Source organism: Motacilla alba, chromosome 10, assembly GCF_015832195.1.
Source record: "Motacilla alba alba isolate MOTALB_02 chromosome 10, Motacilla_alba_V1.0_pri, whole genome shotgun sequence".
Taxonomy (NCBI): Eukaryota; Metazoa; Chordata; class Aves; order Passeriformes; family Motacillidae; genus Motacilla; species Motacilla alba.
In genome coordinates, this window is record NC_052025.1 from 5445722 (window position 1) to 5461609 (window position 15888).

The 15888-nt window shown below is 40.7% G+C and overlaps 1 protein-coding gene across 4 annotated transcripts in view; it reads right to left on the bottom strand.

Moving 5' to 3' along the window:
* The window catches only part of USP3 (ubiquitin specific peptidase 3), a 41760-nt gene that overhangs the window by 8389 nt on the left and 17483 nt on the right, over nucleotides 1-15888 (bottom strand). For all 4 annotated transcript variants that reach the window (XM_038147634.1, XM_038147635.1, XM_038147637.1 and 1 more), the window contains 7 exons: nucleotides 15486-15546; nucleotides 13618-13749; nucleotides 7577-7660; nucleotides 6024-6105; nucleotides 3785-3867; nucleotides 3142-3255; nucleotides 2350-2463 (listed from right to left, as the gene is read on the bottom strand). In XM_038147634.1, coding sequence (XP_038003562.1) covers nucleotides 2350-2463; nucleotides 3142-3255; nucleotides 3785-3867; nucleotides 6024-6105; nucleotides 7577-7660; nucleotides 13618-13749; nucleotides 15486-15546 — 670 coding nt within the window. The remainder of the gene's footprint in view (nucleotides 1-2349; nucleotides 2464-3141; nucleotides 3256-3784; nucleotides 3868-6023; nucleotides 6106-7576; nucleotides 7661-13617; nucleotides 13750-15485; nucleotides 15547-15888) is intronic.

The window sequence follows — 15888 nt, forward strand, 5'->3', positions numbered from 1 at the left end:
GTAAGATTCAAAAGAAAGACAGCACAGAATATTGTTCCTGTGGGATGTAGAGTCAGTATTTCTGAGTGGTTCTCATTCAGTCACTGATCCCACTCACTTTGGCAAGTAGAAGTGTTTGTTTGTCTGTTTAGTCCCTCCTCACCAAAGGCTGGAATTTAGTCTCTAGGTTTGTTTCCCACATGCACCTTTCACATCAATATGAAGTCAGAAATAATTAAGATGAGAGCACCGTTTCTTCTAGGATGAGATCTACAGCCATGCTCAGAGTTGCACACTTCCCCTGCATAACTCATTTTCTGGGAGAGGGAGGTAATGGTGGGGGTATTCAGAGCCTCTCTTGAGCATTTGGATTGGGTAGGACGGGGCTCCAGTCTCACATGTGCTGTGCCATCAGCAGCAATGCTGCTCAATCACATTATTTCGCAACTAGGAATCCTTACTGAAAAGAACAGAAAAGCCATCAGGGTAAAACATGCCTTTTAACTTATTTAAGCTGAATCACACATCAAATTCAACAAACAGCTGCTGTTCACTTGCCATTACACTGTCACCCAAAGCATGACAAGATACATAGTGAAACACTGAAAACTTTGTGCAACACTGACCTAAGTATGTGCAGGTCATTTTAGGCCCAAGCTACAGAAATCCCTACATGGCAAGAGCTGGCTGCCCCTCCACTCCTCTCCGTTCTCATAAGCTGCTTTATCAGGCCTCCCCTTTTCCACCTCACTACCCCACCTAAGTGCTGGCAATAACTGTCAGGTAGGAATGTCTGGGGCAGAAATGCAAATGGGTATATAAATGTGAGCGCTCAGGGGAGGGGAAAAATCCTGTAAGATTCATGACAGAGTACCCAGAAGGGGAGAGAAACGCTAACAGACTCACTGCAACAGAAATATGCAATGTGAGGCTGTTGTGCTTAGTGAGGAACACAGATGCGTCCAATGAGAGTATTGCTAAGAGACAACAGAATAAAAATAATAAATTTTCACCTTGTAGGATTACAGTAATGCTTTCTTCCAAACCAGCAGCTTTAAAAGCAATCAAGGAGTCTGTATATAGACACATGGGCAGCACTGCCTGCCTTTTACAACAGAAAACCCAGCACCCAGAAACACTGCTGTGCTTCAACAGGCCACAGTCCTGTACAGCCAAGATAGGACTTACTGCCCCAAAGTTGCAAAGTAATTATATTTTAAAATATAATAAAATTATATTTTATTAATTTAACTTTGTTAAAACAAAGTAGTAAAACCAAACTCTGCTTCAAAGCTGCATGTTAATTGTGCAGGGCTTTAAAGTTGCTACAATACCACAGGATTTGCTTAGTTTACTGAATACAGATTTCTTCAATAACCACATAAGCAACCACACTAAACAGCCAAAGATTAGATGTATGGAAAGTCTTTGCTTCAGACACCTTTTCGATATGAAATTCCTCTAAAAGAGCTTGGCACACTTGGCCTGCAACAAATAAATCTCAGGAATTGTTCCACATTGTTGGTTGTGCTCCTGGTGCATGTATTAATACCTGCATAGAAGAATGCTAATCATAGATGGAAAATGCTTTGGATTTGTTAAGATACATAATTATAGATACAGATCTTTAAAAGGACACGATTGTATGGACAATACACTGTTTAAAATAAATTATGTTAAAGCCCTTCAGCAAAAAGCAGTTAACTCTGACAGTCTGCTTGTGTAACAAAACTGACGTCCATCCACCTGAAGCAATTCAATTCAAGCCCACTCCCAACACTTTTTCCCAGTGGCAAGAGGATAGGATATAAAGAGGATCAGTAACCATGAAAATAGAGTATATTACTTACACAGCAGTAAATCAGCAAAACACACATGCTGCAACTTGGCATGAGGCTGCAGAACTGCCCTGGCATGCAGCACAAGAGCAGCCAGGGAGCAGGAGAGCCCAGAGGCCCTGCAGTTGTGCCTGTAGTAATTACAAATGGCATTCTCTACTCCCCGCTGCAGCGTGAGGCAAAGGGGCACAGAGGGCAGCAGAAGCAACAGCTTCTTCTGTTACCCTCCTCAGGGAGAGCAGCACTCACAGTCCTTCACTTCATCAACCAAAATCTCACTGGACAAACAACTGAACCCATTTCCAGCTGCCCCTCCCTTGCCCCACCACTTCAGGCTCCATAAGCACACCCCAAAGTGGCTGGTGTGCTGCTAGCAGGCTGCTGGCTCCATCTTTCTTGCACACATCTGTAGGCATATGGAAAGCTGCACAGAGTGCATCCTATGGATGCAACCCATTTTAGAGTAGGACACCAGCAATACGTGGTTGCAATCAAGAATACTGTTATTTTTTTTTTTAAAAAAAAAACTTACCTAAAATTTGGCATTATTTTCCAAACAACGTAAAATAAAGACTCTGGACTAAATGCAGTTTGGCTTCCTTGCCATAAAGCACAGAGTGTCTTTCTGAATTCTTCCACAAGTGAACTGCAAAGAAAGTAAGAGCTGGTGTTTAGTGTGTGTTTGTTTACAACCCTTAGAGGTTTACTTGTTCAATGGTACAAGTATCAGACATTAGCTGGGTTAAGACTGTAACAACTGGGTAAATATCCTTTCAAGTAGCTTCAAAGATTTTAAGTCCAAAATCCTACCCACAATTGTTGAAGACACACAGATTCAGAAAATTGTATTTCAGACGTTCAGGACAGACTCACGTGAATACCTATGCACTGTTTGCCATTTTAGTGTGGACTTTGCTAACATCATCCTTTCAACATTTGCTCAAGCAACCTACAGATCATCAATCACTTACTCCTAAACTTTCTGTAGTAGTAGTCACAGTAAACTGACTTGCAGTCACATCCTCATGACCCTCTTTTAGCTGGAAGTCAGTAGCATCATGTCTGTAGCACATATCAAGAGGACTTAACATGATGTAACACGTCCCACTCCAGCACTACCTGATGTATGTGACTCCTCTCCCTGCAGCATCAGACCTGTAACAGCGAGCTGCAACTGATACGAGTTTCTTTCTTTGTAGACAGCTATTCTTCTGTACCTCTGTCCCCAGTGAACTGTGCAAGATCAAAAGTGTCCAGTGGCCCCAGCAGCCCGAACTTGCTGTTTCCCGCACAGTTAAGAGCTCACAAGGCACACACAGCTTACACATTGTTATCCCCCTGGCTCCTGGTGTGGTACGTTCGCCGCCCTGCCGTCTTCCCATTCCTCAGCTCCACTGCAGGCAACTCTTTGAAGTAACAGCAAAACTGCTGAATATTACTAGGAAAAATTAAATAAGAATGAAATCCTTAAAGGGCAGAGAAAAAGGATAACGTTATGTATTCTGGAGCTTGTTCTTTGCAATGCGTAAACACCACTTCATGCAGTGAAGAAGAAACACTATAGCAAATACCTTCTGTCAGTAGCTACACAGATCTGCAAATATCACTGTCATCCCAGCTTCCTAAATAATTACATTTTGGCTCTGCTTTGACTAAGAGATACCCTGCCAGACTGAGCTGTCTTTTCCTAACAACCCAGACTTGCATTTGCTGAGGAAGTTAACTTGTTTTACTGGCCTCAGCAGTGAAGGGGCACTCTCCTGGTCTGCCAAGGACACGGCACGTTTCCTCTGGAATGCTGTACCACAGGATGTGCCTCACACCATGAAACACAACTTTATCAACCCATGCACACCCACTCCTGCAAATTCAGATGCGCTTCTGTCCAGTGGGAACGTGCCAAATTCACCTGCCCAGTGCTAGAGCACACAGGCCCCTGAGAGTGGAGAGAGAGCTGGGGAAGGTACCTGAGTGACTGAAGGATTGCATTCATGAAACAAGTGTTCCCCAGGTTCCGAAGGCCAGTGGCACAAAGGGCAGTGGTGCTTCCCTAGAATGAGAACAGTTAGGTTACAGAAAGATTTCTCACTGCTCCACACTTCCCCCCCTCCACATCCATCACTTTTGGACCAAGCACGGATCTGAACAATAACAACTACACTGAGTGCAGCTGCAAAGCTAAAGCAACCACCTCAGCAGCTCAAACTGCCCTGAAGCTCCATCTTGACAGGAAAACTCTTTCTTACGCCTGCCAAGAGAAAACTATATTACATATTTTCCTGTGTAAATAAATCTAGAATAGGACAACACAGTTAATCACAGGCTCTTATTGCCAAGGATCTGTGTGTACATATGTTAAATATTCACACTCCAATAAGTGTTCAGTGAGAACTGGACAGCAATTTCCCTACAGTGCCTTTGAAAAATTGAAGTACCAATCCTCATCTATCTTTTCCCATGTCTAATATGCACAGTGTGGTCACCTCCAGGTTGTTTTTAAGTCACCAGCTCTAGTCTGAGTCTCAGTGGGATTCTGTGGTGGCCAGAAGGGCTTTTGAAAGACAAGACAACAGCATTTATTTGGGAAATAAACAGTCAAGTTAGACTGTGGAAAGAAGAGGCAAAGAGTTGAAAAAAGAGAAGCAAAATACACACCATTTACAGCCTAGAACAATGAACCCACAGATGCACTTGCTTTTTGTCAAATTATCTCCAGGGTGGGTGGGGAGGAAAGGGAAGAAAAATGTGGACAACACTGCATTTATGATTCTAGAATCTGCAACATTTGGACACATTCCACTGTCCACAAAATACCACACTGGAAGTTCATCAAATTTCTGGGCATTCTTCATTATTCTAACAGAATTTAATAGCTGGGCTTTTAAATCTTGTAGTGTCTCAAAGTGCAAACACTGTAGTGTCCTGAGCAAATTCTTTTCTCACTCTTGCCCCAAGTGCCACAGCACAGCACTAATGCAGCATTGCCCCTGCAGTTCAAGATTCAATATGCCAACAATAAAAAACAATCTGTTGTTAGAGGCAATATTGAAGTATTAATAAAACTGACAAAACAGCACAGAGTAGGAAGAATAAAATAAGTATTTAGTTCAAGCTTTCTGAGTCTGCCTTGTCCTTATCTAAACGTTGCCTGGAATGTTTCTTTTGGTTTTTACTGGCTTTCAGTTTTCTAGACAGTGATGCTGTGTACTGCCACGGCAAGAAAGCCCCACTATTTCTCCTAGGCTTCCTCAATTTCTGCAAGCTTGGGACAGTGCAAGAAGTGCAGACAGCACATTCAGACAACCCTAAACTGACTGTAGTAGTGCATTTTTAAAAGTAACTAAACCCCTCCAGACTTTGCCAACAGCAACCAACTGCTTTGCTCCACCCCAGGCTCTTATGCCCATTCACATCCCCTCGGGCAGTTGTTCCTATGGCTGAAGGAGCTGCTGCTCCAGCTCCTTTTGGTGACACTGCTGTCCCACAGCCCAAAAGCTCTGCTCCATCTCTCTCCCATTTTCCCAAGGGTGAAAATGAGCCAGTTGAATACAGCTGGGTCACTATCTCCCCCTCCATCCTCAAGTTAAGGGAGAAATTATGAAAATAAGAAACTCCCATAATCCAATCTGTGCAAAAGAGACGCCTGACTTGCAACATCCTTTGTTTGGAAGAAATGATGCAGCCCTTCAGCCATCTAGCCAGGGCTGGATCCTCCTCTCCTGGGTGCTATCCTGCAGATCTGAAGTTAAAATAGCAGGAAGATGAAATGGGAGAAGAAAAGCTTAAAAACAGTCCATAGTTCCTCTTGAAAGCAAGTTTTACTGAGCTCTTTTAAAAAACCTTTAACATTTTCTACTTTTTCCTAACAATTACTCTTAGCCTCCCTCAAGGATGTACCTCCTCCTTTGCCTGCTGCACCTGGGACAATAAAAATCCAGAAAACCAAAAAAATGACAAAAGCTCCTTGCCTGCTCAGAAAAGCAAAGCTCCATCTTGACATGAAACCCTTCTAAAGCCCAGGAAAGCTCAGCCTACATCAACAGAAATGCAGCAGAGCATCAGCCATATTTGTGTGTGAAGGGGCTTTTTCAGGTGTGTGCCCAGAAGATGCTAAAGTGCACCAAGCACTTGGTCTAGGCCAACTATAGACCTCAGCAGGTTTACAAAAACCCTTTTAACTTACTGTACCAGATCTGTTGTACTCACATTTACTTTCAGTAACTTGCTGTTCAGAGATGAGTTTTCCAATAGTTTTCTTTTCCTATGTCTGTCTGATGTAAAGGCTGAACTGTTGGAAAACAATTAAAAGCGGTTATTTACCAGAAAAAAACAACGTATTGTGTGGAATGGACCAGAGAAAATCAACTCATGTTTAACCAAGTGATTCCATCTGTCACCAGTTGTCACTGACAGCAAACAGGCTCCCCACTGCTGCAGTATGAAGTTGGCTGCGCCTCCCTCAGGGCACAGCCCCACGGGCCACCAATAAGTTTATGCAGGATGTTCTGCTCAGGGATGTGTGCCTTCAAAAGGGGCCTTAGTAGCAGCTACTTGTCATCTAAAATATTCATCCTTCTCCTAGGTCAAAGGAATTAATTTCTTCTGTCAGGAAAAATCATCTAAGCCTTTAAAAATACACTTTAAAAAAATCAGAACAAAAGGAAGTTACCAAAAATCAAGAATATGTGGAATGTTAGTACTTGCATATTATAATGGACTTCTCTTACTTAAAGAAAAATACATGAAGTTCTAACATTTGTGTAATACTAAGTTACAAAAGTAATTGCTTAGTCTTTTGCACAACAATGGAAATTAATGGCCCCTCAATTAAACCAGTAGATGATTTCTCTCTAATTTGATGCTGAAATCATAGCTTGTTTCAGGGTTTGGTTGGTATGTTTTTTCCTTTTTCTTTCTTTTTTATTAAAATGCCCTCCAAGCATTCAAAAACCACCATTACCCAGAATGGAAGCCTGCACTGCATCTTCTACCTCCCAAGAAGTTGGATCACTTGGATGTTTCCAATTCACCTCTCATTATACTTAAACATCTTTACATCTCATAATGTACCTGACAAGACCATCAAAAGAGGGTAGAAAATAATGAAAATATTGATATAACCTACCAAGTAATTGATACACTTAGCTCAGGGAGGATCCAGAGATTCCCCAGATCACAGGAATTTCATAGCAGGAGTCCTGTGTGAACTCGGGGGCATTCTGATGTATCTGGAAGCACTGAATGCACCCCTATTTCTGCTTGGCACTGGGTAAGATTTTCAGGCCAACTGTGCAAGCACTCTGCTCTCTAGGACTGGCCAAAGCACATACCTCACCCAGGATCAGATTATCTGCTTTCCAGTGGAACAGCACCAGACAGAGGCAAAGGAAAAAATGTCTCTTCTGTACAGTTCCAAGTTCTTAAGTCTTCTTAATGTTTTTGCAAGCAAATCAAACTGCACAATTAATATGAAGACTACTTCCACCTGCACCACTTCTTGAATTTCTCCAATAAAAAAGCTTATTCTGGTTTTTTGACACAACTGACAACAGAACAAGACATACGATCGTGATCAATCAAATCCATTTGTTCTGCACCTCTGCTTCTCAGTGATGAAAAGGTCTTTAAACACAGTGTCAGACACACAGGATTAACACACACGTAATTAGATACATATAAACATATGAAACAAACGCCACTTCAATGATGCACTATTACAAGTCTGCCCAAGGCAGTCTGGGTGCAAACAAACTACTTACTTTTCCAAGTTCTGTAGGTGCTCTCTGACCTTCTGTACCAGGCCCAGCTTGGTATCATTGACTACAAAATCATCACAGCGATAACTGCAAGGAAAACATTTTTCAGAATATGCAAAGCACCTCAGTGAAGCAGATCAAACCACACAAGCCTATGTGTGGAAAGCACCAAAGGGATCCAGTGAAAGATTATGAGAATTGGGGAGCACAACACCTCACATTTAGCTTGGTTCCCTCTGAGAAACCCCTCCAGCAGAAGAGGGTACAGGAACCATCTTATTACATGGGTTTTCTGCTAGTTTAGTTCTTTATTATAAATCAAAAGCATGATGTATTGCCTGGCCTAAGGCAGAATTCTAGTTCAACAAAAACTGAAACTGTAATGAAAAGCAGACTCAGTAGTCTATCCACAGATTCCTCAGAAAAGACCGACTGACCCCAGTAAACAGAATACAAAGCTTTTATTAATTTTTTAACTATTTTAACATTGTAAGTTATCACTGAAACCTGAAGTGCTGAACAGATATATACAAAATATAAAAGTCTGTGCTACTGAAAAAACAGCAGGGAAGATGATGGACTAAGAGATCACTTGAGTTTTCCAAAGTCAGGCCAGAAGTCTGTGGCAACTTGCACCTCATGCTTAACCACAAATATCATTCAATCACTCATCATTTTCTATACATACTGTGAAGTGTCAAATTACAGCTTCAAATTTTGGCAGGCAAATGAACAAGTGAGGAAAACTAACTTTGGATGTGTTTAATATCAGAACTGTAGCTATGTCTCTCCTTTCCCTTTGGCACAAGAGTGACTCAAATGCAAAATACATCATCATCATCACCTCAGGCTATTCCTCTGCTGGAGCAGATCCACATTTGGTTCCTAATTTAATGAAGCTACTGACTTCAGGCACAACTGGAATTCACAACACTCTTTGCATAAATCTACATGTATTGCCAGTGTTACTTTGAACTCTACATTCTTGAAAAGGCTACAGAGTTGAGAAAGTAAAGGTCCTTGCCACTGAATGGAGCCCCTAAGATCAGTGTGTTCAGCACCTCTGATTTTTCCCTCTAAGAAGAGGAATTAACATGACGCCTCTCAAGACATCCAAACATTGCACGCAGCAGTTACAATGTGGGGCAGCTCTCTGGCCACAGAGAACAACGCACAACTTTCCCAGGCATTGTCCTGGAGTTGATTGTTTATCATTCTCCATTGAGAAGAGAATGATAAACAATTCTTATCTTCACTTGCTGCACCTCTTGTTGCAAACATGTGGATTGTGTTATGGAGATCTCTTTACCAAAGGGTGATTTCTTGAGTGGCCAGTGGTGATGGTGTTTAGATTGAAGGACCAATTGGGTCCACCTGCATCGTGACTGTCTGCGAGGGCAATGGCTTTCTCAGTAAGTATAGTACAATAAAGTGACTGATCAGCCTTCTGGAATCATGGAGTCCATGCTAATTATCACCCAGCTGGGGGCCTGCAACAACATTATGGGTACTTACACAAGATCTAGAAATTAGTAAGATTGCCAGTATTTTTTCTGTTACATTTTTAAAGACAACCACAAACCAAGTTAGTTTGGGAGGGGGAAGCAGTCTGTTGATGTGCTTATTTTTCAGCCACGTCTTAGGCAGTCCTTGTCAGCTTTTCCAGCTACCTACAAAGACCTAATGAGGTGCTCCTGCATTTGGCACTGCCACGGGATGCAGCTGTCAGGCCAACACTCAGAGCACACAGGCCCAGTCAGCTAATACACAGCGTGGGACTCCTGAGCAGGGGCGCCCCGGCTGCACCAGCACAGTCACACTGCTACCAATGCTGGAGTAGCTGCTGCTGAGAAAGCAGGGGATGGAAGCAGATAAACTCACTGAAACCCTCAATGAGAACTTATTGCTGAAAGACCATTCCATTGCTCCCATGCCCTGAAGGTCACATTAACCTTATTTTTACACACCAGTTTATCACTTGCCCCAAGATGGAAGAATAAAACCAAATACATCAGTAAATGTCAGGTTTCTTCTGACACTGGAAAAGTAATTGTAAGTTTCACTTAGAATCAAGACAATCTTCTATTTCTCTTTTTTAACAGGTAGGTTTTTTAAAAAAACTTCTCTTGCAACACTGAGGATTCAGCACTACTATTAGAAATAACAGCATTACCTCCAAACTATTTTGGATAAACCAAGTAAACAGATTTAGAAGTAGTTTATGTTTTCGTAACTTAAATTTGCTAAGCCCACACACCTTAAGGGTAAACTGCTGAGAAATGACATCCTATATGTGAAGCAGTCATTCAAAACAGCTGCTTAATTTATGATCCTCAGGATTATCGCAAATTAACAAACACCTTTTTTTGGATACAGTAGCTCTAAAACATGCTTTAACAGCAACGACACAGAACAAATTCTATACCTTGCAGAGGGTCCCTTATATGGCTTAGTGCAGTATTTCCTTCTATACACTCTATTTTTAGTACCTCTGCTACCTCCAAGACCTAGCCTCCTTTGCTTCTAAAATGGCATTAAGCCAGGGAATGTATGCACTGCTCTGGGAACATGAGCACTTACTGCTGTTACAGTGCTTAGGAGGGACAGAACTTCATGCTGTGTTTAAAAGCCCTGACTAGATTTGAAGAATTTGAGGGATAGGAAAGATTAAGAAAACTCAGGTTTTCTTAGTTATGCCAACACCTTGTATGAATAAACAAAGAGCTCAAGTTTTACTGTCTGGATAAAAGTCTTTTTACTCTTCTTATTTTCACTGATTGTAGAATGCAAAATAATAGGACTGAGCCATCTCATTTTCCAATGCTCATGGCACCAGCACAGTAAGTCGGGTTTGTTTTTTAAAGAGAACCCTCTTCACAGAGACTAAAAAAGAATTAAGTCCTTGACAGTAGGTTATTTTTACACCAGCCAGGAACACACACACAGCCCTGACACAGCTGTGTCCCTTTAAGGGATAACAAGGAGGGTAATGGATGAGAAATCTGACCTGCAGACTGTGTCTGGGAATAAATGAACACAGGAAACATATTATGCAAATATATCAACAGGGGAGCCTTTCTTCTTCAGTGCCAACTGTCTGTGCACTAGCACAGAGAAAATCAATTTACAAGAGTCCTCTTTCAGGAAAGTGGGGTTCTTACATGTATCATTTTACTTCTTGTGCACAAAAAAATCCCTAACAGAAAGAGAAAGCACCCTATGACAGTTTGAAGACAAAAAAGATCTGTACTTCTTGCAAACTCTTTGTGTGTAGTACTTTAGAACTAACTGAAAGGCTGATTACCTCCAAAAAGTGGGATTCAGGACTCTCTCAGCAGTTAAGGTCTCAAACATAATTTAGTCTGAGTGTTTAATATTGTATCTTTTGTCTCAAAAGTGATCAAAGAATCAAGAAGAGAGTTGTACTCTCATAACAAAATATTAACATACTTTTCCACTGGTAAAACTGAGCAGTTGAATAGGAGGACTGAGTAAGCAAAGAACAAAACCCTCTGGAAAGACTGCATTACAGGTTATGGCACGGCCAAAGGAAGACAAAGGATCAAATGCTGCCTTCTGAGAAAGCTCATACAGGCCTGTTCACTGATACTATCATGCAAGCCAAGGAACACAGTAAACTGGGATCCACAGGATAAAAATGGAATAAGAGCATCATACTCAACTTCGTGCAGTAAACAGAACTGCACATAAAAATACAAAAGTCAGCACTTCATCAAAATATCTGCATTATTTTTACAGTAGAAATAAAATGCAATTAAGTCTTACGATGGTATTTTACTGACTTTCAAATTATTGAGGCAGCCCACCCTGGTAGCATAAAATACTCATCTTTACATAAAAGTTCATTTAAAAGAACCACCACGGCATAAACTTAGGACTGTCTACTGGATTCATGTCTACACTGCAGTTCACAAATGGGCCTTTCAAAGCTATTGAAAGCCCATTCACTCTCCACAATACCTAATTATGTCTCAAATTTACCCAACTATTAGCTTTAACTGGGAGCAGCCTCCACAGTAATGTCCAAAATAAAGGGGGAAAAGTTGATCCGGATGCCTTCTGTTTCATCTTTAAACTTCTGTGCGCATTTCAACTGGCCACAGTAACAAATTCAAGTATCTTTCCCTGATTATCATGTGGGAAAAACCTGAAATATCCTAAATGAAAGTAAAGATAACAAGTTTCAAAAGCAGTTTCACCTTCACATTAGCACAGGAGTTATAATTTGCTGGTGAATTACCGACACAACAGGAACTCCCCAAGGCAAAGCTGGCTACAATTATTTCCAGTTCATCCACAGATGACTCAGCCCTCGACTAGAGCAGAAAAGACATCACATGCTGAACTGCTTCCCTTCTGTGCTGCCACCAACACACACCTCCCCAGGTGCAGATCTGCCTGCCCTGCCCAGCACGGCTGGGATCAGTAACAGATCCCGCAGCCCCCAGTCTGGCTGCTGGTATTTTGCAATACCAAGGTTTGGGATACCAGGTTTGCCCACACAGGGTTTGGGATAAGGTCAGCAGGGTGCTCAGACTTGCTGCTGTAACTCACCAAGCCTCAGCAAGTTCGGAACACTATTTGTCATAATGGAGATATAATCAAAGACTTCAAATACCCTGCTAAAATTCCTCCCCAGATTATTACCTTCAGAATGACTGGAAGACAGGGCATAATTCAAACAGGGCATAATTCAAACAAAACAAAAAGCCACAACACAGAACTCAGCTGCTACCAGTACTGATTGGGAAAGTGAAACTAGCTTCTCACGGCTGTCGCAATGCTGGTAACCTGTGCATATTTACCCCTTGGAAAACTTGACTGTTTTCTCATATATTCACATAGGAGCAGATAAAAATGCCAATCATTAAAATAAAATGCAAATAAAAGCAAAATTCCCCTACTTCGCAAAGCTACTCAAACCTTTAGTCTGTGCTTAAATACCTACAGCTGCTTCCACCATCTGAGCAGTTTTCGAGCTGCTCTGAACAACATTTCTTCAGGTGAAATCATATAACTGGGGTTTTACTTGCAGAGAATAAAAGTATTTGTTACAGAAGCATTCCTCATAAAACTACTTCATCAAACATACTTTTTTTCCCCGAATGAGCTACCCAAAAGACATACAACTATTTGAATAAAATACCCATTAGAGCAGCCACGTAATTTTACAAGACCGTAATAGGGATTTCCCCGAGATTTACACTGCTCAAATCCTGCTCTGGCACACTGCACAAGTAACACCACACAGAAACCATGGAGCAGCTGCAAATGGGGAAGCACCTGTCAACAGGGTTGCTTAAGGGGGAAGAGGAAGGAGGATGCTGAGGCAAAAAGCAGTGCTTTCCATTGACTCCCCATCTTTGCCCTCTGGGAACAAGGACCATGGGGAATCCAACATTAGCAGCATCAATATTAAGTTTCCCTAAACAGTGCATATCACACTGTAAGAACCCCACAGAAGGAATCAGCCCAGGCCACTGTGCTGTTTAAGGAAACATTTGCGATTGTTTTTCTTACTCCAGAGACTTGATGCTGCTTCCCAACAGGATCAGCCACTTTCCCAGACTCATAGAAAGTACATGCACAAACACAACTCAAGTTCAGATCTCTTGGGCAGGAACTACAGTTTCATAGTTTACCTTCTGAATCCTGACAAATAAAGGACATGTGAAAGGCTCACCAGCTTGATGGAAGGAGCAACGCCAACCAAACAGCTTTTGCAGTTAAGAGGTTTGGGCCTCCACATACCCCAAAGCAAACAGAAGCAACTCCAAAACCCACTTATTTCAAAAGGTTTCTTCTCTGTTTAAGACATTTGACCTGTAAGAGTTTAGTTACAGCCAGTAACTGTACAATGCTGCAATACACATGGAAAAGCAGAGTGTTCCAAAAAGACAGGTCTGGAAAGCAAAAGATAAAATGCTCAAAAATGTGTGTAATATAATGCTGCACAAGAATCTGATGCTTTCACCTTCTAGTATATAAAAAGTTGACAAATTACAGTGTTTAAAAACCCTTACCAGTATGTACTGTAACTACTGCAATCCATACACACAGTATGCTGAACTTTCTCCTGTTTTTCTGTTTTCTTATGATTGGTCATAGGAATCTGTGCATCTTCATAATGCTTTTTTGCATGGCCATTCACATATCTAAAATAAAGGTAAAAGAAAGAAGTTTATGCTTCTAAACAGCTAATCAACATTCATTAAAAAAATAGGAATAAAAAAGCATCCAATATTTACAACAGCATTAAAAAGACAATTCATTTGTGTGAAAACACTGGCCAGATTTTCTAATGTTTTCCCCTTTTACTCTCTCCTGTGGTCCAAACAAGCCCCTCCCATCTCCCTGACCAAATCCCAGGATCTATGCTTCTAACAGACTAATGCCCTTCCCCAACTGAGAAAATCCTGAACGCCCTCTTCCCATACCTGTAGTGCACTTTTAAGTTCTCTGTACTGCCTTCACAGATACTCTTCTTTTCTCCCCCAGCCCTTGTGTTTGGGATCCCTTTAACAGAGTGCTGACTCCCATTTTCAGCTTCCCCATTCTGCAGCATGATTTAATTTTACAGACATTGAGTTCATGAACTTGGGCTCTGGAGCTTGTGGTTACATAAGGGAATAAGAAATCTAAAATCCTGCAGCTCTTTTGCTGACACAATGAGCATTTTCATGCTCAAAGTTTGATATCTAGGAAATTAAGGACCTTTAATTTAAAAAAAAAATAAGAGCCCTATAAGGTGTATTTTATCTTCTCATTCAATTATTCTCCATTTTAAGGATGGGAGCCATTTGGAAAGACAAAGAAAACCTGCATAAATAACTGACTCAATATCTACCAACTGCACATAAGAAAGGCTATTTGGAGACAGTAGTAATTTTTAAGATTAGTAACAATTAAAATATTCCAATTATTTATTGCACATCATTGCATACCATGAAGTATCATCTCCCCCTCTCTTACTCCCATCAAGTATAAATTTATTAAATATATAAATAGAGGGGAAAAAAAGGGTCACTGTCAAAAACTCTTAATAGGACACATTATTAAAACTGTAGCACTTAGTGATATCCAGATCAAACAACCAAAACCTGGAGTTCATTCAAACCACTTTAAAAGACAAAATCACTATGTTTAATGATGCTTTCCCAGAATAACAGCACACCAGCACAGATGTTACACAACAGAAGAAAACATGTCCACGTCTCAGATACTGTCTAAATGTCAATACTTACTGCATTCCACTAATATGTGCATCTCAAACATTTATGGAGCAGCACATTTTCTACAATTATCCTGACATATAAATAACAGCAGTGACTGTATAATTCCTCCACAATTTATTTGGTGTGCTTCAACTAATACAGACATCAAGGTGAAGTCGGAAGGGCTGTCTGATGGCAGCTACTTCTTAGATGCTGTGGCAATAACTTTAGGTCCAAAACTACACTGCAATACATTTAAGCTATTTTCAGTCTCAGCTGAATAGTTGCTGTTTCTCTCAAAATAATCTGTGCCAACTTGTGGCTTTGGAACAGTTCTTATTGTGTTTATCTTATCACAAAAGCAACATCTTCCACAGAATGGAACTTTACAATAACCTACTAAACTATCAGTTCTCCACACACTTTTTGAACTGAGAAATCAAATTTACTGTCCATTTTACTTTAAAAACCCAATGAAATAAAACCCCTGTATCTTGACTATAATCTCTGGACTCTCATAAAGTAGCAAAGAACCATGTTAAGCATAAACATACAATGTTAAATGAGATAATGAAAGGCTTATTTCAGGGAAATTTAGAACAAACTGCCTCAGAGTCAAGCAACAAAGGAGAAAGATAAAGGTGTGATTAAGATTTGCACACTAACACTGTACCCACCTTCCACAATGGACACTGGAACACGTCAGACAGACCCAGGGACTTTTATTTGAGCGGCACACTATAAAAGATTTTTAAAAGAAGTGTCAAATGAATGAAGTCTACTTGATTTTAAAATACAATACAAGAATATCAGAATGACAAAAACACTGGCAAACCTTCCAATTTTTTCTTTTTTGGCTTTTAATAACAGTCCAGTCAACACAGGATAAAAAGCTATGGCACTTCTGTTGCATAAAACTTGTTCTACAAGAAACCATTTTTAAGAAGATATTGCAAGAAGCGTGGCAATCTGATAAAGAAGCACACAGAATAAATTACTGTGCAATGCATGCTAATACACATAATTTATACAAAGTGTATTCCTACACTGCAGTGCTGATATAGAATTTATCCCTAATGA